Raw genomic sequence first — 22,323 nt, 5'->3', positions numbered from 1 at the left:
CCCTGCACCCTCTGCATCCCATATCCCACCCTGTCCTGCATCCCACATCCTGCTCTGCAGGCTGTATCCCACCCTGCATCCCACACCCCACCCTGCATCCCACACCCCACCCTGCATCCCACATCCCCGACAGGGACCCCAGAGCTCCGTGCCGGCCGTGCCGGGTGACGCCATGTCCGTTCCCGGGGTCGAGGCCTGTCCCTGTGCTGGCACAGACAGCCAGGGCTGGGCACCGACCCCGGGCACGGATCCTGACCCGGTCCCGCTTCCCAAAGCCCGGCGGTGCCGGTGGCAGCCGGAGCTGATCCCGGACCCTCCCGCGGTGCCCGGGGCCGCTGCAGGACCGGGAAGTTTTCTCTCGAGCAGGAAGCGGAGGCATTTCCTCCTGCAGCGGGGCCGGGGCTCGCTCGCCGGGCGGGTTTTGCAATCCGCGGGTTTCAGTTCCCGGCCCGGGGAGGGAGGAGGCGCCTCCGGCTCCTTCTCTCCCCGTTTCTGGCATCTCGCAGGGTTTCGCTGCCGGCCCCGGCAGGTCCCGGGCCCGGGCGGGTTCTGGCGGCGCTGGGGGCCCGGTCCATGCCCGGCTGCCCAGGGGAGCCGGTTCCCGGAGCGCCGCCGGCACCGAGGGGCCAAGGGGGGCTCGGGGGGCGGCGACCCCCGGGGTGAGCCCCGCGCTCCCCGCCGGACATGCAGAGCACCCCCAGCTACCTGTGGAGCACCGAGGACCTCCTGGGCCAGGGCGCCACGGCCTCTGTCTACAAAGCTCGCAACAAGGTGAGCGGGGGCAGCGGGGAGGGCAGAACCCCAAACCCCCCAGCCCCGGGCCCCCATCGCTCCCGCCCCCAGCTCCCCCCTCGGGGGATCCCTGCCCGGGGAGCGGCTCAGCCGCCGCTTTGGGTTTTATTTTCATTTTCCGTGGGGCTCCTTGCCCTGCTCCGCGGGTCGGGGGCGGGTTTTGGGGCGCTCACGGCCGGATCTGCGATCCCGAGCGGCGCAGGGGGAAGAAGGAACTGTTTTCCGGGGAATGCCCAGAGGTTTTAAAAACCCCATCCCTGGCCATTTGCATACTTCATGCAAACACTCGCCGGGCTCGGAGCGGGCTCTCCTCCTCCTCAGCAGCCTTTGGAGTTCATTGAGCGAACTGCAGGAGCGGCGGCTGCGGGAGCGGCCCGGGAACACCATCCCCACCCCGGGAACACCATCCCCACCCCGGGAACACCATCCCCACCCCGGGAACACCATCCCCACCCCGGGAACACCATCCCGGGAACACCATCCCCACCCCGGGAACACCATCCCTATCCCGGGTACACCATCCCCACCCCGGGAACACCATCCCCACCCCGGGAACACCATCCCCATCCCGGGTACACCATCCCCACCCCGGGAACACCATCCCTATCCCGGGTACACCATCCCCATCCCGGGAACACCATCCCGGGAACACCATCCCCATCCCGGGAACACCATCCCCACCCCGGGAACACCATCCCCATCCCGGGAACACCATCCCCACCCCGGGAACACCATCCCCACCCCGGGAACACCATCCCCACCCCGGGAACACCATCCCCATCCCCATCCCCATCCCGGGAACACCATCCCCACCCCGGGAACACCATCCCCACCCCGGGAACACCATCCCGGGAACACCATCCCCACCCCGGGAACACCATCCCCACCCCGGGAACACCATCCCCATCCCGGGAACACCATCCCCACCCCGGGAACACCATCCCCACCCCGGGTACACCATCCCGGGTACACCATCCCCATCCCGGGAACACCATCCCCACCCCGGGAACACCATCCCCATCCCGGGAACACCATCCCCACCCCGGGAACACCATCCCGGGAACACCATCCCCATCCCGGGAACACCATCCCCACCCCGGGAACACCATCCCCACCCCGGGAACACCATCCCCATCCCCATCCCCATCCCGGGAACACCATCCCCACCCCGGGAACACCATCCCCACCCCGGGAACACCATCCCCACCCCGGGAACACCATCCCGGGAACACCATCCCCACCCCGGGAACACCATCCCCACCCCGGGAACACCATCCCCATCCCGGGAACACCATCCCCACCCCGGGAACACCATCCCGGGAACACCATCCCCACCCCGGGAACACCATCCCGGGAACACCATCCCCATCCCGGGAACACCATCCCGGGTACACCATCCCCACCCCGGGAACACCATCCCCACCCCGGGAACACCATCCCCACCCCGGGTACACCATCCCGGGTACACCATCCCCACCCCGGGAACACCATCCCGGGAACACCATCCCCATCCCGGGAACACCATCCCGGGTACACCATCCCCATCCCGGGAACACCATCCCCACCCCGGGAACACCATCCCCATCCCGGGAACACCATCCCCACCCCGGATACACCATCCCCATCCCGGGTACACCATCCCCATCCCGGGAACACCATCCCCACCCCGGGAACACCATCCCGGGAACACCATCCCCATCCCGGGAACACCATCCCGGGTACACCATCCCCATCCCGGGAACACCATCCCCATCCCGGGAACACCATCCCGGGTACACCATCCCGGGTACACCATCCCCATCCCGGGAACACCATCCCCATCTCGGGAACACCATCCCGGGAACACCATCCCCACCCCGGGAACACCATCCCCATCCCGAGAACACCATCCCGGGAACACCATCCCCACCCCGGGAACACCATCCCCATCCCGAGAACACCATCCCGGGTACACCATCCCCACCCCGGGAACACCATCCCCATCTCGGGAACACCATCCCGGGAACACCATCCCCACCCCGGGAACACCATCCCCACCCCGGGAACACCATCCCCACCCCGGGTACACCATCCCGGGAACACCATCCCGGGTACACCATCCCCATCTCGGGGGAGCCGCCGGGCCCGGCTCCGGACGGGAACTGCCGGTGCTGACAATAAACAGCCGGCCCGCAGCGCGGGGGTGCAGGGACAGGAAGAGCAGGGAGGTGAAAGCAGCGGTTTGTTTGTGCAGCAGAGCAGACGCGGTACAGGGGCATCATTTGCATCCCGAGCCGGGTGTGGGAGCCCTGACAGCTCCGGGAGCCGCTCTGCACGTGGATGACATCACCTCGTGTTTTCTTCCCCTTCTTTTTCCCCCTCTTTTCCCCCAGAAATCCGGGGAGCTGGTGGCCGTGAAGGTCTTTAACAATGCCAGCTACCTGCGGCCCCAGGAGGTGCAGGTGAGAGAGTTCGAGATGCTGCGGAAGCTGAACCACAAAAACATCGTCAAATTATTCGCCGTGGAGGAGACAGTGAGTGGGAACCCCTGTGGGAAAGCCTCGGGGTCACCAGGCAAGGGAGGGGACCTGTGGGGACAGGCTGGGACACGGGGCTGGCTGAGCCCTCCCGGCCTCTCCCCCGCAGGGCAGCACCAAGCAGAAGGTGCTGGTGATGGAGTATTGCTCCAGTGGCAGCCTGCTGAACGTGCTGGAAGACCCAGCCAACGCCTTTGGGCTGGCGGAGTCCGAGTTCCTCATCGTGCTGCAGTGTGTGGGTGAGTGTGGGGCTCAGGGACCACCAGGGACTGTGACCCTCCAGCTGGGGACCCCACCGTGCTGGTGGGTGCAGGGGAAATGGGCCACTGAATAACAGAACCAATGTGATTCCAACAGAAGCTGTTTATTGTTCACATTTCATGGCAGATATAGATTCTATAGGTCTGCTGTCCACCTGGGCATCTCTGGGTTGGCCGAGCTGCTTCTCCCTGAGGCAGGCACATCCTCCAGGACATCCAACTGCTCAATGTCCATCCTCACCTTGTGCTTCCCCATCCAGGGTTTGCATTTTTTGCAGAAAGTTTCTCAGGCTCTTTTCTTATTTTTAATCCTGTTGTTTTCTCAGTAACTTTGATGAATTCCTGAGAGCTCTAACAACAGAACTGCAGGTGGTTTGATAATATTACTCATGACCAGTTTGGCTGGTGCACCAGAATGGCCTGTGTTAGACTGAGACATTGCTACAGGTGGGACCCTGCAGGCACCACCCTGGGCACCACCTTGAGGGCTCAGAAACTGCACCCGGTGGGGTTCAGCTTCATCTTCTTCTGTGGCAACAGAAATTCCCTGCCGTGGCCTCATGCTCACCATCCCCCCAGTCACATTAGTGCCCATCCAAGTGCAACCACCATGGGATTTATCCCCTCTTTATTTCAGGAATTTAAAGTGGCCATGCATTTATTTATATAAGTGGTAAAACCAGAACACACTACTGGAATAAATAAGTATTTTAATGAAATATGAGAAGGTGAGCTGACAACTTCTTAGCAGGAAAAAAAAAAAAAAAAAGCAACAAAAAAGCTCTTAGGTAAAAATAAACTTTGGTTTGTTTTTTATTTTTTCTTTACCAATTTTGTTTGTTAGTCTTGGTTATCCAGAGCAATCATAATGCAAACACGTAAAACTCATGCTGGTGGTCCCAGTCTTTGATAGAAAATCAAAAATCAAAATTTATTTTCTCCTTCCTAAACCCAACCTGAGCCCCCTGGAGCCCAGTGCTCCACTCTTGGGTTGGGTTTCTCACCTGAGATTCAGGTTGTTAAAAGTCCTTGGCCCTCTAAAAGCCCCGAGTCGTGTTGCAAGAAAAAAGCGGAGTGTTCAAGGTCTTGTCTTCAGGTTTCTCGTGTTGTTTATTATTTGATATCTCAAAATTTTCTCCACTCCCAGCTGAGGTCTGGACAGCAGCTGGGACGTGAAGGGACTGCCCCTGATGGGGTGTTGCTTTACTTTTATACAGATAACTCTGTGTCTTTTATTTACAATTTCATACCAATGCCAAGTGCCTGGACTAGAAGGGTCATTTCTACTTTGACCCAATCCCTTTAAACTACTTTGTGCCACTGTCACATCAGAAGATGGAGTATGAAAAATGAGAGGAACTCGAGGCACTATCCTAATTCCTCCATTTTTGTCCCCCACTTACCTTTATTCTATGAACCCCAAAACTACTGAATTTTTCATTTTGTGCTGTGCTAAACTACTGTTTTCACACCTTTGTGGTTTGCAATTCCTCTCTCAGTGTTGGAAGCCTCTCTCATGGACTAAAATCAAACCCAGTGTCTTCTTGGGCTCTGTGCCAAGGTCTCCAACCCCCCTGGACTGGCTCCACACCCCCTGTCCAGGGTTCAGACTCCCTTCCTCGGGTCCCAGGTTATCCAAGGGGATGCCCTGGACTCTGACACTCCACCTCACACACAAATTCTGCTCCCCCCGGTGTGGCCAGTGGCAGGGATGAACCACCTCCGTGAGAACGGCGTGGTGCACAGGGACATCAAACCCGGCAACATCATGCGCCTGGTGGGGGAGGACGGGCAGAGCATCTACAAACTGACGGATTTCGGGGCCGCCCGGGAGCTGGAGGATGACGAGAAGTTTGTGTCTGTCTATGGCACGGAGGAGTACCTGGTGAGTGGGGCATTCCCTGCAGGCCCGGGGGAGGCTGGTCCCTGTCCCTCGCTCTGACACCGGGGGGACTTGGAGAGCCTGGAGTGTTTTTGGAAGGGGAGGGGCTCAGTGTGTTGTGGCAGGGTTATAGGGGATGGTTCTTGGGAGAACCCAGAGCTCCATTACAGGGGATGGTTTTTGAGAGGACCCAGAGCTCTGTTTTGGGTGATGATTTTTGGGGAAGACCCTGAGTTGTTACAGGTGACAGGTTTTGGGAAGGACCCAGAGCTATGTTGTGGGTGATGATTTTTGAGGAGGACCCAGAGCTCTGTTTTGAGTGATGATTTCTGGGGAGAACCCAGAGCTATTCTAGGTGATGATTTTTGGGGAGGAGGACCCCGAGCTGTGTTCCAGGTGCTGATTTCCCCCCGTTTCTCTGTCCTCCCCAGCACCCCGATGTGTACGAGCGGGCCGTGCTGCGCAAGCCGCAGCAGAAGGCGTTTGGGGTCACCGTGGACCTCTGGAGCATCGGGGTCACCTTCTACCACGCTGCCACGGGCAGCCTCCCCTTCCTGCCCTTCGGGGGACCCCGCAGGAACAAGGAGATCATGTAGGTCCTGTCCCCACCCTGGGGCTGAGGAGCTGGGGCTGTGGCAGTGGTGGCTTGAGGCTGTTGTACATTGCAATGACACAGACTCCGACTTCAGAAGGCTGAAAATGACTCCTTTATTTTTGGGATGTGTCTTTCTTTTTATATTATTCTACACAGACCAATTTGATTGGTGAAACAAAGATAAACTTCTTCAATCACATTGGTCAGACCAGAGGGACATCAAGAAGAAGTCCTTCCTAGGAAAAGGAATGGAAACAAAGGTGCAGTTTACAAAAGCATTTCTTTTGTTTACAGAAAATTCTTTGGGAAAAGAATTTCGGAAAACTAAAAGATTTTAGGCACAAAATCAGGGCTACAGTGGCTCACTGCTGGTTTAACCCCAAATGGCCTCCAAGCCCTGACAAGGGGTCTGTGTGTGCAGTGTGGTGCAGAATCCAGGTCCTGTAGCCCTGGTTTCGTGCCTGAGGTGTTTTGGTTTTCTGAAATTCTTTTCCCAGAGAATTTTCTCTAAACAAGAGAAGTGTTTTTGTAAACTGTACTTTGTTGTTCATTCCTTTCCCTAGGAGGGACTTCCTCTTGATGTCCCTCTGGTCTGACCAATGGGAGTGAAGAGGTTTGTCTTTGTGTCACCAATCCAATTGGTCTGTATGAAATGGGATAAAAGGGAGACACATCCCAACAATAAAGGAGTCATTTTCAGCCTTCTGATGCTCCGAGTCTGTGCTGTTGTGGTGTAAAACAGAGTCAATGTCCCATTTGCCATGTTCTCCCTCCAAATGGGATGCCTGGATGGGGCACTGAGCATGGGTGGCTCCCCTGCCCCATAGCAGGGGGTTGGAACCTTTAAAGCCCCTTCCAACCCAGATAACTCTAGGATTCTATAAAATGCATTCCCATGACCTCCTGGCTAAACAGCTGGAAGTGGAGGCAGGGTTAGTGCTCACAAAGAAGGGTTCAACTGTTCCTTGCAGTATTTTCCCTCTGGGCACTTCATTTTCCCTCAGTGAATCATTTCTTTCCCAGCACATCCACGCTCTGCCCCAAACAGAGCTGGCTTGGCTCGAGTCAGCAGCAAACAATTCCCTTCCCACAGGTACAAAATCACCACGGAGAAGCCTCCTGGGGCCATTGCAGGGATCCAGAGGCAGGAGAACGGGACCATCGAGTGGAGCTACGAGCTGCCCATCACCTGCCGCCTCTCTGTGTGAGTGTCCCTGCCTGGGGCTGCAGCAGTGTCCCCACATAGCACGGGGGGGTGGCAAGGCTGCGACACTTTCCATCCTCAGGTGTCACAGCTCTCAGAGCAGATCTTTGCTTTCCAGACAGGAAAAGGGGGTGCAGGGGAAAACGGAATAACATAATAACACTGAATTCAGAATAACAGAATAACACTGGATAACAGAACCAATATGATTCCAACAGAAGCTGTTTATTGTTCACATTCCATGGCAGATATAGATTCTATAGGTCTGCTGTCCACCTGGGCATCTCTGGGTTGGCTCAGCTGCTTCTCCCTGAGGCAGGCGCATCCTTCAGGACATCCAGCTGCTCAATGTCCATCCTCACCTTGTGCTTCCCCTGTCCAAGGTTTACATTTTTTGCAGAAAGTTTCTCAGGCTCTTTTCTTATTTTCGATTCTGTTGTTTTCTCAGTAACTTTGATGAATTCCTGAGAGCTCTAACAACAGAACTGCAGGTGGTTTGATAATATTACTCATGACCAGTTTGGCTGGTGCACCAGAATGGCCTGTGTTAGACAGACACATTGCTAAGGGTGACACAGCCTGGGCTGCCTCCAAAACCACCTCAATTGCAATGTTTTCTTGAGGGTCAATGCCTGTCAGCACAGAAAGCCTGAAATTCTCAGTGCCCAGAGTTCAAACATGGGCTGGCCCCAAAAATCACCCAGCAGGGCAGGGCAGTGTTTATGTCCCGGGGTTACACCAGCCCCTCCAGGCCTCTCCTCTTCCCTTGCTGCTGCAGGGGGCTGAAGGACCAGCTGATCCCCATCTTGGCCAATATCCTCGAGGTGGATCAGGAGAAGTGCTGGGGATTCGACCAGTTCTTTGCAGGCACCAATGACATTTTGCACAGGATGGTGGTGGACGTGTTCTCCCTGCAGCAGGCGTCCTCCCACCGCATCTACATCCACTCCTACAACACGTAAGGCTGTGCTGGAGGGGAATTTGGGAACGGAGCTCAGAAGAACCTCAGCTCCTCACTTTAACAGGGGAAACCTGGGGGCAGCACCTTTCCCTCTGCACTGCTCCCAAGCCAGGTTAAAACACACCAGGCTCGAATCAGCCTTTGCTGGGAGTGCACTAAGGGAGCTGTGGGCACTCAGAGAGCCCCAGGGAGGTGTCCTGACCTTGTCTGATATTTTGCTAAGAGAAAATATCAACATTTTGGTATTTTGAGGGCAGCAGGCTGCTGAAGGGATGGAAATCTGTGCTCACCTCACTGCTTATCCCAGTCTTCTTTCTTCATTTCAGTACCACCAAGTTTTTAGATGCCGTCTTCAAGCAGACAAATATAGTCCCTCACCATCAAGAATATTTTTTTGAAGGACACCTGTATGAGCTGGATCCCAACCTGCAAGCTCGTAATTTCTGCAAAACCACAGAGAGCAGCCCCCTGACTCTGCTGAGCACCTCAGAGCAGCCCGAGGACGTGGTGGGGGTCCGGTACAGAGACCGTGAGTGTGGCTGGTTGGAGATGTGTCATGGCAGGAGAAGAGGGATTTGTTCCAGTTATTATCCCAAAAGATTTCCCGTTTCCCAGCTGGGTGATGGGCCCATTTCCTGCATGATCCCAGGTCTTGGTGCCTCGGTAGTGTTTGACCTGGATCCCAGTTCCCAGTGGGGTTCCCAGTTCACCAGACTGGTGGCTTTTCTCATACCAGGTTGTGCCACAGTCCCCATTCCCAGTGGTGACCCCAGTGCCAGCAGCACGAGTACTGGTTCCTGGTGCCAAATCCCAACCCTGATCCCAGTTCCCAATCCCAGTCCTGATGCCAGTTTCCAGTGCCAGTTCCCAGCCCTGATCCCAGTTGCCAGTACCAAATCCCAATCCAAAAGGTCCCTGGGGCAGAGCAGGAGGTGGAGCAGGATCAAGGGATTTCAGGGTCAGTTTTCCCCTGCCATGTGCTGCTGATCCACGGCCACCACCCTGGGCTCTGCAGGGAATTCCTGCCTTCACCCACAGCCCCAAAACACCTTGGAGGGCTGCACTGAGCCTCCAACACTGAGGCTGAAATCCTGAGTGGCCACAGGGTTTATTTGGTGGGTTGGCAGCTGCCCCAAAGCCACCAGCTGGGGGAGGACAAAACACCCCCGACCCTGCCTTGTCTTTCCAGCGGCGCTGGAGTTCCCAAAATTCGTGCCCAGGGTGGACGTGGTGGCCGACTGCAGCACAGCCAAGGTGGGTGTGAGTGGCAGGGGGACAGGGACAGCCGTGCTGGCAGTGCCCCGTGCCTGGCACAAGCCTGGCAGTGCCCTTTGCCCGCAGAGTGCCGTGGGTGCCGCTCACCAGACGCTGCGCGTGGGGCGGGCGCTGCGCAGGGCCCGGGAGCTGCTGGCCAGGGGACTGCACTGGGTGATGTGAGTGACAGGGACACTGCTGGGGCACGGGGGGCACGGCCCTGCCTGGACCTGGGGGTCTGGGGGATCAGTGAAGGGTTTTTCAGCCACTGCTGGGGCACGGGGGACATGGTCCTGCCTGCACCTGGGGGGTTGGGGGTTCATGGAGAGTTTTCCAGCACGGGGGACATGGCCCTGCCCTCACCCAGGGGGTTTGAGGGTTCATGGAGGGTTTTCCAGCCATTGCTTGGGCACGGGGGGACACAGCCCTGCCTGCACCTGGGGGGTCTGGGGGCTCAATGAAGGGTTTTCCAGCAGGGGGAACATGGCCCTGCCCTCACCTGGGGGGTCTGAGGGATCATGAAGGGTTTTCCAGCCATTGCTGGGGCACGGGGGGACACAGAGGGGTTTGGGGGATCAGTGAAGGGTTTTCCCTCAGTGAAGGGTTTTTCAGCCACTGCTGGGGCACAGGGGAACATGGTCCTGCCTGCACCTGGGGGTCTGGGGGCTCATGAAGGGTTTTCCAGCCTCTATGAGATGGTGGGGTTGGGTTCTGGGGGGTTTGGAGGGAGCAGGGTGTCCCCATGGGGCTGGAGGAAAAACTCGGTGTTGCGAGGATGCTCCTGTCCTCTTTTGTTCCTTTTGAGGGACTTTTTTCAGTTTAGGAGAGGCTGAGGAAAAGAGCAGAATGTATTATTATTATTATTACTATTATTATTACTATTATTATTATTATTATTATTATTATTATTATTACCACCATCATCATCACTGTATGTATCTACTGTGTGTATCTATTGGAAGTGTTCCTGCCCAGGACAGAGCAGGACCTGCAGGAAAAACTCCAGGAGTTTGGAGGAAAAACTCCTCAGTGTTGTGAGGATGCAACTGTCCTCTTTTGTTCCTTTTGGGTCACTTTTTTCAGTTTAGGAGAGGCTGAGGAAAAGAGCAGAAATAATAATAATAATAATAATAATAATAATAATAATAATAATAATAGTATTACCATCACTGTGTGCATCTATTGGAAGTGTTCCTGCCCAGGACAGGGGGTTGGAATGAGATGAGCTTTATTAAGGTCCCTTCCAACCCAAACCATTCCATGACGGATTTCCCTGCCCCACCCACTCCTTTTGGGGCAGGACAGTGAGCAGAGGGCGAGAGACCCTAAAACCAGCAGCCACACCCAATTTTCGGTCCATCCAGCTCCATCCATACCCCCTGGCCCCAGGATGAGTGCAGGGAGCCCGTGTTGGAGGGGCTGTTTTCTCTCTTTGCAGAGGGAACCTGAGGACGGAGTGCTGCAGGATTTTGGAGCAGAGGAGAGGGGCTCACTCCGTGCTGGCCTGCCTGCAGCTCACCGAGGGGAAAACACACCTGCTGTAAGTGAGCTCTGCAGGCTCTGGGCTGTGCCTGAGGAGCTGTGGGGCTCTCAGAGGTGCCTGGATAATCAGGGATAAGGAAAATGCCAGGAATAAGATGATAGATATCATCTATGGGAGATAGGAGGCCTTTTCACTATAGGAAATGAGCCACTCTGGCTGTTTCTCCCTCAGTGCTTCAGTGTTTAATGATCAGTCCTCGGTTTCACAGGAGCCCAGAGCTGGTCCTGCCTCTGGCACCAGCTCTGGGGTTTGTGACTGTCACAGCCCTTGAGCAGGAAGGAGCCAGGGCTGCTGCCAGCTCCAGGGAAAGGAAAATGGAGATGGGACAAAATAAAGAGTGGGATGGGGTAAATAAAGACCCCCATGGGGGTCTGGCCCTGAACCCCATTCCCTACAAACAGCCCTGGAGAGCCAGGCTGCATTCCCAGGGATCCAACATCCCACCACCCACAGGGAGAGCTCCCATTTCCTTCCAGGAGTCTCCCCTGGATTGTGGAGAGACCCTGGGCTGCCTCCAAGCTTCCCCTTCCCCACACCCCCCTTCCCACCCAGATGAACCCATTTTATCTCAAGCAACCCATGGATATTTTGCTTTTCTCCTGCTTTTTTTGTTGCTGTAGTGGAAAATTCTTTGCTGCTGGGTTGCTGTTCTTTCATTCCTTGCCATTTAGCAAAGTCTCTTAATTTCCATTTAATCTGAAAAAAAAAATAAATAAAATAGGGACACATGGTTCCCATTGAGTGCAGCAGCCAGGGCTGGAGTGCCAAGAGCAGCAATGCTGCAGCTGGATGCTCTGGCTCTCCCAGCCCTTCCAGCACTCAGCATCAGGAATATTTCTGCTGACTGAGCCACTGTGCCACGCTCAGCCCTGGCAGCTCCCGTGCCAGCTGCAGGGACACAGGCACCATCCCAGCTGGCCTGGAGCCAGGGCCTGTCAAACCAACAATTTGGGAACAAATTGGACACAACAGGGCAAGTTTTTTTACCAGATCAGCACTTTGCATCTCGTGGCTCAGATCCGGCGCTCCGAAATCGGAGCTGCTGCCCAAGGAAATCACTTTGCACTCTGAAATCAGAGTTACTGCCCAAGGAAATCACTTTGCACTCTGAAATTGGAGTTTTTGCCCAAGGAAATCACTTTGCACTCTCAAATCAGAGTTGCTGCCCAAGGAAATCTCTCTGCAGTCCCTGCAGACCCCAGCACGAGGTGGATTCCTTTCCCCCGGTGGCAGCTGCCCCTGGATTGTTTCCTCCTTTAGGAACACTCACTTTCTGTCTCTCCCCAGGTGCGAGGCCACCCCTGCAGGCAGCAGGGGCCCGGCTGGGCTGGACGTGCTGAGGACGAGGCTGCAGAGGGTGAGGAGCATCCCCAGCCCCAGGAGCCCCCACAGCTCTGGGAGCAGCTGGTCCCGACCTCTCCCTCTCCCTCTCCTCTGCAGGTGGACGAGGAGCTCTCTCAGTGCTCCCGCAGCATCTTTGACTTCCAGGGGGCCCTGGATGGGATTTTGGCCGAGCTGGTGAAGGACAGGCAGCAAGTGCACGAAGACAAAAGGTTTGTGGTGGAACCCCTGGTGCCACTGGGCTGTCAGTGAGCTCAGCAGGCTCTGGGCTGTACCTGATGTCATCTGGGGCTCTCAGAGGATAATCAGGAATAAGGAAAACGCCAGGAATAAGCTCATATCCATCAGCTGGATGGAGCAGTTCCCCTGCCAGGCACAGCCCCTAAGGTGATGGGACATCCTTTCCCCCCTGGCTCTCCTCACTTCTATTTCTGACCTCTCTTTTCATAGCATCATTATTTTTGGCTGTTAAAGTTATTAATTTAATGTTATTAATAATAATTAATAATGTAATAATATATAAAAATAAATATAATTGTACACATATATTTCACATGTTTATAAAATTATTATTAATAATAAATAATAGTGTATTATTATTATTATTGTTATTTTATTATACTATTATTCATTGAAACCTATACAGTGCTCTTAAGGGCAGCACACTAACAATCTACCCATATATTTTCAGGGGAAAAAGATATATTTCAGTACAACTTATCAAGTAATTTTATTTTTTTTAATATAAATGTCCAGTACAATATGCCAGAATTCCTTTGGTCAGGTGAAATAGTTACATCATAAAATCAAATAGAAATCTCTCTTAAAAAAAAAAAAAAAAAAAAAAAAAAAAAAGTCAGATTAACTGCACATCAATTAGAGATGTGATGGAGTATATTAAAAGTACATTTATGAGCCCAGACACGGGCAGCAGTGCCCCCGCTCACAGCAGGGTCACATTCCACATCCCAAAGCAATAATTTCACTCCAAAATGATGATTTCACCCCCTCCTGAGGGGTCTCACACCTCATTCCCTGTCCCCCTGCAGCATCCAGCAGATGGAGTGCTGCCTGGAGAAGATGCAGGTGATCTACAGGCAGTTCAAGAAGGCCAGGACGTGTCTGAGTGAGTGCTGGGGCACCAGGCAGGAATGTCCCTGCTCTGTCCCACTGGGAAAATGGATTATTTTGGTTTGCAAAACTGGATTTTATGGTCTGCTGGGATTTGCAGTTATTTCATGGAAGGGTTTGGGCTGGAAGGGACCTTTGTGTCCTGACAGCGGCCCCGGGGGCTGAGGCAGGAAAATCCCCTCCAGCAGCCTCTGTGTGTTGTGAAATCGCATTTACTGGGCTGTGAGCAGGAAACGAGTGGTGGTGACAGTGTCTTTCCTCCCCAGGGCTGGGCTACAACGAGGAACAAATCCACAAGCTGGACAAGTGAGTCCCACCCCTGTCCCCTCCCCTGGAGCTGCCCTGGCCGGGGCCAGGCGGGTGTTGGGTGGTTCTGACTGGACCCCAAAGGGCTGTGGATTGTCCCTGGTGCTGTCAGAGGGCAGCTGGAGGTGGTTCCTGGGCTGGTTCCTGCTCGCAGTGAAGGTTTCAAGCCAGGAACTCTCCCAGGTGAAGCTGGGGGAGAAGCTCTGCAGAGGTGGGGACAGGGAGAGGATTTTGGGCCACATTCCTGTAGAGGACACGAAAGACTCCAAATATTTCAGAAGGCAAGGAGCACAGAAAAAAGGCTTTTATTGTCTAATTCTCACTACCTTTTATAAGGTGTTCCCATCCAGACTGAACATGATTGGGGTGAATAGGAACGACACCTCTCTGATCCCATGGGTTAAACCAGAGAAACAGCAAAACACCACCTGGAGAAAGATTGTTTTGGGAAAGGAGAGTTGTTTGCCAAGGTTGTATTGAGGAGAAGCTTTTTTGAGAAGTTTTTTCTTGGGAAAAAGTCAGCAGCTGCCAGCAGGGTAAAATCTCTCAGGCCAACACTCCCTGTGCTGGATGGGGGGATAAACTCATTCCAGGCTGTTGCTCACACAGGGCTTGATCTGAAGCCATTTATTTCCTGAGATGCTGATTTAGCAATGTCCCTGCTTTCCCTGTCTGCTTAACTTCCAGTGCCAGGGAAGTTCCTGGTGGGTTTTGTCCCTTTAAGACTCCTCCTTTCAGTTTCCACCAGAACCAGGGGAATTTTATCACAGGCAAGAAATAAAATTCCCACTTCAGCAGTGCAGCAGGGAGGGTGGAATTTCAGACTCCTTTGTCTCACTGAATGCTCAGTCACTATAAATTTGCCTTAAATTCAGAGGCAGAGACTCCTCAGCAGCGCCCTGGGGGCGGTGACAGGGGATTGCATCCCCCAAATCCTCCCTCTCCATCCCAGTCAGGGTTTGTTTTCTCTGTGATTCATTTCAGAGCATCCAGCCCCTCTTCCTCCATTCAGAAGGCAGCTTTAGGCCTCCTGTGACGTTCCTTTCCACACATTTCAGGAAATGATGGTGTTCTCTCTGTTCAGGCTGAATTTGGGGAGCCTGGCCAGGAAGGTCCTGTCCATTTTCCAGAACGACTGTGTCCAGCAGTACCAGGAGGCCCTGGCCCTGCACAGCAGCAGGATGAGGTACCAGCCCTCCCCTGGGGTTTTGGGACAGGGGATTTTGGGGTAATAACCCAGCAAGGATCAGGGCTTCCAAGTGCTCTGTGCTATGGATCAAGTGTGGAGATGGAAATGGGGATTTTGGGAAATGCTGAGGGACTGCAAAGCTCTGTGAGCCCACTGGGAATCACCCCAGCAGCCATCCCACAGTTCTGCCCTGCTATTTTAAGTTTATATTTTAAAAAAAGCCCCAAAACTTTCAGCTGGAGTTGGAGCAGCAGTTTCCTCGCTCTTGGCCTGGGGGGAGAGGTTATTTTTATGGGGACAGAATTGAGACAGAGACATTGACTTAGTGGGAATGATTTGCTGTTAAATGGTGCTCAGGGAATTATGCAAAGAACAAATTACCCGCCGTGATTGAGAGCAACCCACTGCCTGTGGCGGCAGCGAGGGAGAGGCAGGTGGGGAGAGGATGTCACAAAAAAAATTGGATTTTCATGGCAAGGTGGCTTTTGGAGAGGAGCAGCCTCCCCTGGGCTGCCGGTGTGGGTGGAGGGAGGAGGAGTTTCTGGAGTACCTGACAACTAAACTCATTTTTTGACCCATTTCTGGTGGGGAGTAGCCCTGGGCTGGATTTACAAGTGGAGGGGATTTTAAAGTTTGATTTGGATGCTCAGAATTTCTCCAGGAGCTGAGGGCAGGGTGTGCCCTGTCCCTGTGCTCTCCCTGCCTCCTCCTTGCCTTTTTTCCCAGTTTTTTCCCCCAGTCTTTTCCCATTCTTCTCCCATCCCCAGCCCCAGCTGGTCCCAGCAGGGGTTTCCATGCAGCCAAGCCTCACCCAAATGCAGGTTTCACTCTGAGGACAACAACTGTGCCCCTCATCACCCTGTCCCACCAGAGGCCATGAAATCCCCCTTAACTTCAGTGGGAATTTTGTTTAGGATTGGGATCCCCCCAGATGTGGAGCCTCACCAAATCCCTGCAGTGCAGGAGGCCTGTCTGCACTAAAGCAGGTTTTACCTCTGCTCACAGGGAGGGAAAAAACCTTCTCCATGTTTCCCTGGGGTATTTTTGTACCTGTTTTCCTGCCCTGACGGAGAAAGCACCATGAGTCACAGCTGGATATTTTTAATTTCTTGTTACTTCAGTTTTAATTGTCCTGTTTTGTTTCCTGCCAGGGTTTTGTTGGTTGTTTTTCTGGGGACTAGAGGTGGATCATTCACCTGAAATATTCTTGCCTTTGTTTTTTTTTTAAAGCCAAACCAAACATTTTTATTTTTTTATACAACTCCTGATGTGCCTGCTGAGTTTGAGGAGCCTTTTTTTGGGTAAATGTTCAGACCTCCAAGGGACAAGAGGCCCAGCCTGTGCTGGGTGAAGTGATGGGCCTGAGCTGCCTCATTTACAAGCAACTTTCCCTAATTAATCAGCTCTTGGAGCTGTTTGGATACCCTGGCCTTTGGTGGCTGTTGGAGCTGCAGCTGTGACTACAACACTGCTGGGACTCCTTGGCTTTCCTTCAGGATTTTATAATCCAGCCAGCTCTGCAGAGAGCAGCTGCAATTAGGACACACAAAAGAAATCAACGATGACAGTGATGGGGGTTTTGTCACCGTTTTCTCCTTCCAGGAAAGTCTGTGAGATCAAGAAGCACCTGAAGAGGCTCAGCAACCGCATCAGCAGCTGCAGCGTGGAGATGATGGAGTGCCAGGACTGCCTGCAGGGCGTAGGTGTCCCTGGGGTGCTCCTCTCCCCACTCCAGGCTCCAGGGGCACCTGGAGGGTTTTTAACCCCCTTGCTGTGGTTTTTTGTGACTGATCCAAGCTGGAGGTGGTGTTTTGTCCTGCTGTGTGAGCAGGGAGTGGGGAAACCTTTAGCAAAGGCACTGCTGGTCCCTAGGATTGCGTGCCCTGTCCCTGTGCTCTCCATGCCTCCTCCTTGCCTTTTCCCTGCCCTATCCCAGGTATTTTTTCCTGGTCTTTTCCCATCCTTCTCCCATTGGGGAGTCTTTTTTTTTCCCAGTCTTTTCCCATCCTTCTCCTATTCCCATCCCCAGCTGGTGCCACCAGGGGTTTCCATGCTGCCAGCCCTCACCTGTGCTCCCTGGCATGGGGGGATCTGTGCCCAATAAATGAGAATTACAGCAGGAGGAAAATGCTGCTTCACCTGCAGCTGCTGAGCTGGGGCACAACCTCCTGCAGATGTGCTGGTGCTTGGGTTGTTTTATTTGTTTTGTCCTGGGGCAGAGCTGGGTGGTTGGCACTGAGTGTTTGGCCCCACAGACAGCCCCTGGTGTGGGCACTGCCAGGAGTTTCCTCCACAGGCTCTGGACAGGCTTCTCCAGACAGAGAAATGGAATTTGGCCCCGGCTCCTCCCGCTCCTTCCTCAGCCCCCCTGAGCCAGGAGATGGCTCTGAGGTGAGTCCCTGGGATTGGGATCTGTGGACAGCCCAGCCCAGCTCCTCCTGCTGCTCATCCTCGGGAGCGGGGTGAGAGTTCTGTGGCTGCAGGGCTGGGAAACTCTGACCCTGCTGGGTGTGATCCCTGCTCGGTGTCCTGGGGCACATCCCAGCCCTTCAGCAGGAGCTGCTCCCAGGGGAAGCAGGGACTGAGCAGGGCAGGAGAGAGGGCTGGCTGTGTCCCTGCAGGAATTAGGGGAATCCTGTGCCCCTGCAGGATGCAGGAATGAGGGGCTGGATCTGCCCATGTAGGAATAAGAGCTGGATGTGCCTCTGAAGGATGCAGGAATTAGGGTTGGCTGTGCCCATGAAGGATGCAGGAATTAGGGCCGTCTCTGACCCTGCAGGATGCAGGAATTAAGGGAATCCTGTGTCCCTGCAGGATGCAGGAGCTGCTGGAGCAGATGAGGTCAGTCACCTGCGATCTCCAGTTCAACAACAGCATCATCGAGCGGTGAGTGAGAGCCCCCAGAGCTGCTGCTCCCTCCAGGAACATGCTGGAGGGTCAGGGTGGGCTCACACACAGCCACACTCACTCCTGGGGTGGTTCACATGGGGTTTTTAACTGCCCCAACTTGGCATCATGATCTGGCAGCAGCAGAATTTCTCTTTTTTTGAGTTTTAGCCATGAACTTTTGTGTCATTTCTTCACCCTCTCTCCAGCCTTTTCCCTGTGCTGTCCTGAACTGCTGTTCACTGCCTGTGATTTTCCTCCTCTGCATCCTTTCCTTGGGGCTCCAAATGCAAATGGACAATGGGAATACGGACAGCAGGATGCCCAGGAGGCTTAAAAGGCAAAGGAGAGGAATGGGGAATCCAGCCCTGTTTTTAGGACCACATCTGGCCTGAATCCTTTATTTTTGTCCCTGCAGGTTGGGTGGGGCCGCTCCCACCCCCAGCGTTTGAGGGGCACACGGTGAAGGTGCAGCTGCTGCAGCAAATCCACTTCCCAGCCCAGGGAATTCCCAGCGCCTGGAGCGATGGAGCCGTGGGATTTCTGTGCCCTGGGAGCTCTCTGTGTCCTACCTCTGTGCTCCAGCACTTTGTACGTTCATCCCCACCAGCTCCCAGTGCCCTGAGCCCCTGCAGGTTTGGCCAGAAAATTGAGGGGTTTGGCCAGAAAACTTTATCATTTTATTTTTAAAAAAACATGCTTGAAGGACTTGGTGTTTTTCTGGTTCCACTGTGTCAGACGAGGAAGAAGAAGAGGCTTCACCTTTTGTCCTCTTACTTATTTAGGAATTATTCCCAATTTAACAGGGCAGAGGGGATGCTGGTGGCTCTGAGTGCTCGGAGCTGCCCTGGGAAGACTTCCCCAACCTTCCCTGCTGTTAATGCTCCAGAGAGACAGGCTGGAGGGGGAGCACATCCCTCCCACCCTCGGGAGTCACGCAGAGAGCTGCGGGAGGGCCCTGGCCCAGCCCTTTCTCATCCTGCTTTGGTTTCCCGACTGTTTTTTGACCTTGGGCTTGATGAGGAGCTGTAATTCCCTGATTATCAGCCAGGGCACAGAGGGAACAGCGACAGGGACTGCTGGGATCCAGGAGATGGGATCAGGAACTGTTTGTGGGAAGGGTCAGCCACTCTGCCCCCCAGCCCTGGTGTCCCCAGCGTGATTTATGGGATGTTCTTTATCCCACAGCCGCATCCCGGGGAGCAGCCCCCAGCCCGGGCAGGGGGACAGGTCCCAGCCCTCCCTGGCACCGAGACACCCCAGCCCTGCACAGAGAGGAGCAGCAGCTGCAGGGGCTGTGCCCGGCCCCAGTTTCTTGTAGGAACACGCCGAGGGTGCCCAGGGGCCTCCCCCGCCCAGGAAACCTTTCCCCGGGGTGGAATTTGGCACCCGAGCTCCCCATTCATTTTAATTATAAAAACCAACATCCTGAATGTCCAACCCGCCTGTTTGCTGTGGAGGGGTGGAACGAAGCCACGGCTTAAAAGCTTTTCTCTTACGAGTTATTTTTCCGGGATTCTCCGAGTTTTTCTAATGGGTTTTGTTTCTGAGTGCAGCAGGAATTCGCTGATGTTCCCCCAGGAACAGGGCAGGGAGCCCAGGCAGGGTCCCTGCTGCACCTCCTGGGCTGCAGTGGAGCTGCACTGACTCGCACCAGCTGAGCATTTGACCTGGAACACGTTTGGCTTCGACAAAAAAAGGGATTTATTTTCTTGGCAAACAGAAAAAAGGGGGGTTTTTTTGCTAATAGCCCTTGTCATGCTCAAACTGCTGTAACACAGCAGCTGCAGAGGGGACTTCTGGAATCCAAACGAAACAAGAATTTTCCTGCCAATGTTAATTACTTGGGCTTTTTTTTTTTTTTTTCTTCTTTTTTTTTTCTTTTCTTTTTTTTTTTTTTTTTCTTCTTTTTTTTTTCCCAAAAATATTTTAAGCTGTGGCCTGAAAGAGCTCCCTGAATACCTGAAGGGACAGCTGGGAAGGTCTGTCATGAGCCTTTTGTGCAGGCTGAGCCAGAGCTTGCTGTGGGGACAGAAAATATTACATTTATTTAGTATTTTTGTGCCCTGAGGCTGCAGAAAAGAGACTGGAGATGTCTCCTGGGATGATTTTGGGAAAATGAAAGTCCAGAATGGATTTAGGAGGTTCCCAGCCGGGTGCCAGGTAGACCTTCACCCTCAGAAATTACCTTTATTGTAGGTGATTCCTGGTACAATTAACGGTTTGTGGAGGACAGAGGATAAACCACCAAATTTTTGTGGAACAATTCACTGAGGAATAAATCTGCTGCTGTTTTCAAGCAGGAGCAGAGGAGGTGCAAAATCAGGATCCTGAATTGGGAAGGAAAAGACCTTCCAAAAATTAACTTGCTGCTTAGCCCAGAACAAAACTCGGATTTTTCCAGCTGCCTTATCCCTCCTTTGGTTTGAGGCTCTCATTAGGGGCTGCTTATGGCGCTGGGATTCTGAGCCAGTGTTTTAATCCATCCTCCAAATTAGAATCCTTGAAAAGGATTTAGATATCCCCGGCTTATCCTGTCCTCAGGAGTACCCGGGAGACGTCAAGTTCAGAGTCCCAGATTCCCTGAGCCCAGCTCTCCCTTCCCTTCCCTTCCCTTCCCTTCCCTTCCCTTCCCTTCCCTTCCCTTCCCTTCCCTTCCCTTCCCTTCCCTTCCCTTCCCTTCCCTTCCCTTCCCTTCCCTTCCCTTCCCTTCCCTTCCCTTCCCTTCCCTTCCCTTCCCTTCCCTTCCCTTCCCTTCCCTTCCCTTCCCTTCCCTTCCCTTCCCTTCCCTTCCCTTCCCTTCCCTTCCCTTCCCTTCCCTTCCCTTCCCTTCCCTTCCCTTCCCTTCCCTTCCCTTCCCTTCCCTTCCCTTCCCTTCCCTTCCCGCAGAAATCCGGGGCTGATTCTGCCTGAACGAACCACTGAGAGCAGCAGAGAAGGGCCGGTGATGTCCTGAGTGACTCCGGGCTGTGTCACCCTGTCCGGCCAGCAGGGAGGGGGTGACAGGGACATTCCACCCCCTGCGACATCCCCGGGGCTGAAGGGACTCGGTCACTGCAGTGCCGGGGGGACACCCAGCTCCGGCCGCCCCGGGGACAGGGTGACAGCCTCGCCCCGGGCCCTGTCCCCCCGAGCCGCTGCATTTCAACATTCAGCCGCGTATTTTCCCTTTCCCCTTTCATTTCCTGCGAGTGGCAGCCCTGGGAGCGCGGCTGTCGCTGTCCCCGCACAGGGGACAAGGGGTTTTCAGCGCTGTGCCCCGCGGGACAACGCGCGGGGGGAGGACGCGGCTGCGCTCCCGCAGAAGTCGCTGGGGGAAACTTCTGTCTGTGCCCTGTGGGACCCCCCGGGACCCCCCAGCCCCGCGGGGGTGGCTGTCCGGCGGGGACAGCCCCGGGACAGCGGGGATTCCCGGGACACGCCGCCGCGGGGACATTCCCAGGGGAATCCCGCGGGGAAAACATCCCGCGGGGCTGGAGGGGTGAGAACACCAAGCGCCCCGATGCTCGGGGGGGTCCCCACGGGAGGGGCCGGTCCCGGTGCCACCCCCCGGCCGTGTCTCCTCCCTCCCGGCCGGTCCAAGGCGCCTGCGCTGCCCCGCGCCCGCCGCCCGGAGCCCATGGCATCGCCGGCCGTGGGGCCGCGCCCCCGCCCGCTGCCCCGCGCCCCCGCCGGCCCCGGGGAGCCCACGGCGAGCCCCGGCGGGGCCAAGGCCGCTCGGCGGCTGCGGAGGAGAGGGGGAGCCCCTCGGCTGCTGCCCGACGTGCGGAGCATCTTCGCGGCTCCGCGGGACCCCCCCGAGCTCGGCCGCGGTCACCGCTTCGCCCCGCGCCTGCCGCGCCGGGGCTGGTGCGACCTGTGCGGGGAGGCGGTGCGGGAGCGCGCCCTGCGCTGCGACTGTGAGTGCTGCTGCCGTCCTGCCGAGGCTGCCTGTGCCCTGCCGTCCCCTGCCTGTCCCCTCCTGTCCCCTGCTGTCCCCTGCCTGTCCCCTCCTGTCCCCTGCCTGCCCCTGCCTGGCCCCTGCCTATCTCCTACCTGCCCCTGCTGTCCCCTGCCTGTCCCCTGCCTGTCCCCTGCCTGTCCCCTGCCTGTCCCCCGCCTGTCCCCTGCCTGTCCCCTCCTGTCCCCTCCTGTCCCCTCCTGTCCCCCGCCTGCTCCTCGCTGTCCCGCACCCCTGCTCTCTCCGCATCCCATTCCCTGCCCGGACTCCCTCCCTCCCTGCCTCCCCTCGGCCCCAGTTCTGCGCCCCTCGGGTCGGGTTTTGGTGCCCTGGGGGGGTCCCGGGGGGCTGCGATCGGGGGGGCCGGGCCCAGGTCTCCGGGTGAGGCTGCGGCGCTGCCCGGGCGGGTTTGGAAAATGAATATTTTTCCGGGAAAGAGGAGATGATGATCGGCTCCTGGGCGGGGTTGGCATCGCGGTGAGCAGGGAGGGTTCGTGTTTGTAAAGCTTTACAGTGAGGGGTA

The 22,323-nt window shown here is 55.4% G+C and overlaps 1 protein-coding gene across 4 annotated transcripts; it reads left to right on the top strand.

Moving 5' to 3' along the window:
• Positions 1-684: 684 nt before the first annotated feature.
• On the top strand, positions 685-19,061 carry IKBKE (inhibitor of nuclear factor kappa B kinase subunit epsilon; the record flags this gene model as incomplete). 4 transcript variants are annotated; one of them, XM_083878621.1, is made up of 20 exons in its annotated part: positions 685-771; positions 3,165-3,305; positions 3,418-3,547; positions 5,272-5,453; positions 5,882-6,042; positions 7,139-7,249; positions 8,028-8,207; positions 8,537-8,739; positions 9,400-9,464; positions 9,552-9,643; positions 10,903-11,004; positions 12,295-12,364; positions 12,448-12,560; positions 13,398-13,474; positions 13,746-13,785; positions 14,870-14,971; positions 16,577-16,673; positions 17,271-17,365; positions 17,789-17,860; positions 18,279-19,061. In XM_083878621.1, 20 exons carry the CDS (start codon positions 685-687, stop codon positions 18,310-18,312), a joined length of 2,154 nt encoding a protein of 717 aa, XP_083734747.1. In that variant the 3' UTR covers positions 18,313-19,061. The 4 variants fall into 4 exon arrangements, with proteins under 4 accessions (XP_083734747.1, XP_083734748.1, XP_083734749.1 ...); XM_083878622.1 differs by lacking the exon at positions 18,279-19,061 and adding an exon at positions 18,070-18,125; XM_083878623.1 differs by lacking the exon at positions 8,028-8,207.
• Positions 19,062-22,323: the final 3,262 nt, after the last annotated feature.

The sequence above is a fragment of the Zosterops lateralis genome, assembly GCF_965231275.1.
Source record: "Zosterops lateralis genome assembly, chromosome: 26".
Taxonomy (NCBI): domain Eukaryota; kingdom Metazoa; phylum Chordata; class Aves; order Passeriformes; family Zosteropidae; genus Zosterops; species Zosterops lateralis.
The sequence above is the reverse complement of the archived record's forward strand: the minus strand, read 5'-3'. Positions and strand labels throughout refer to the sequence as shown.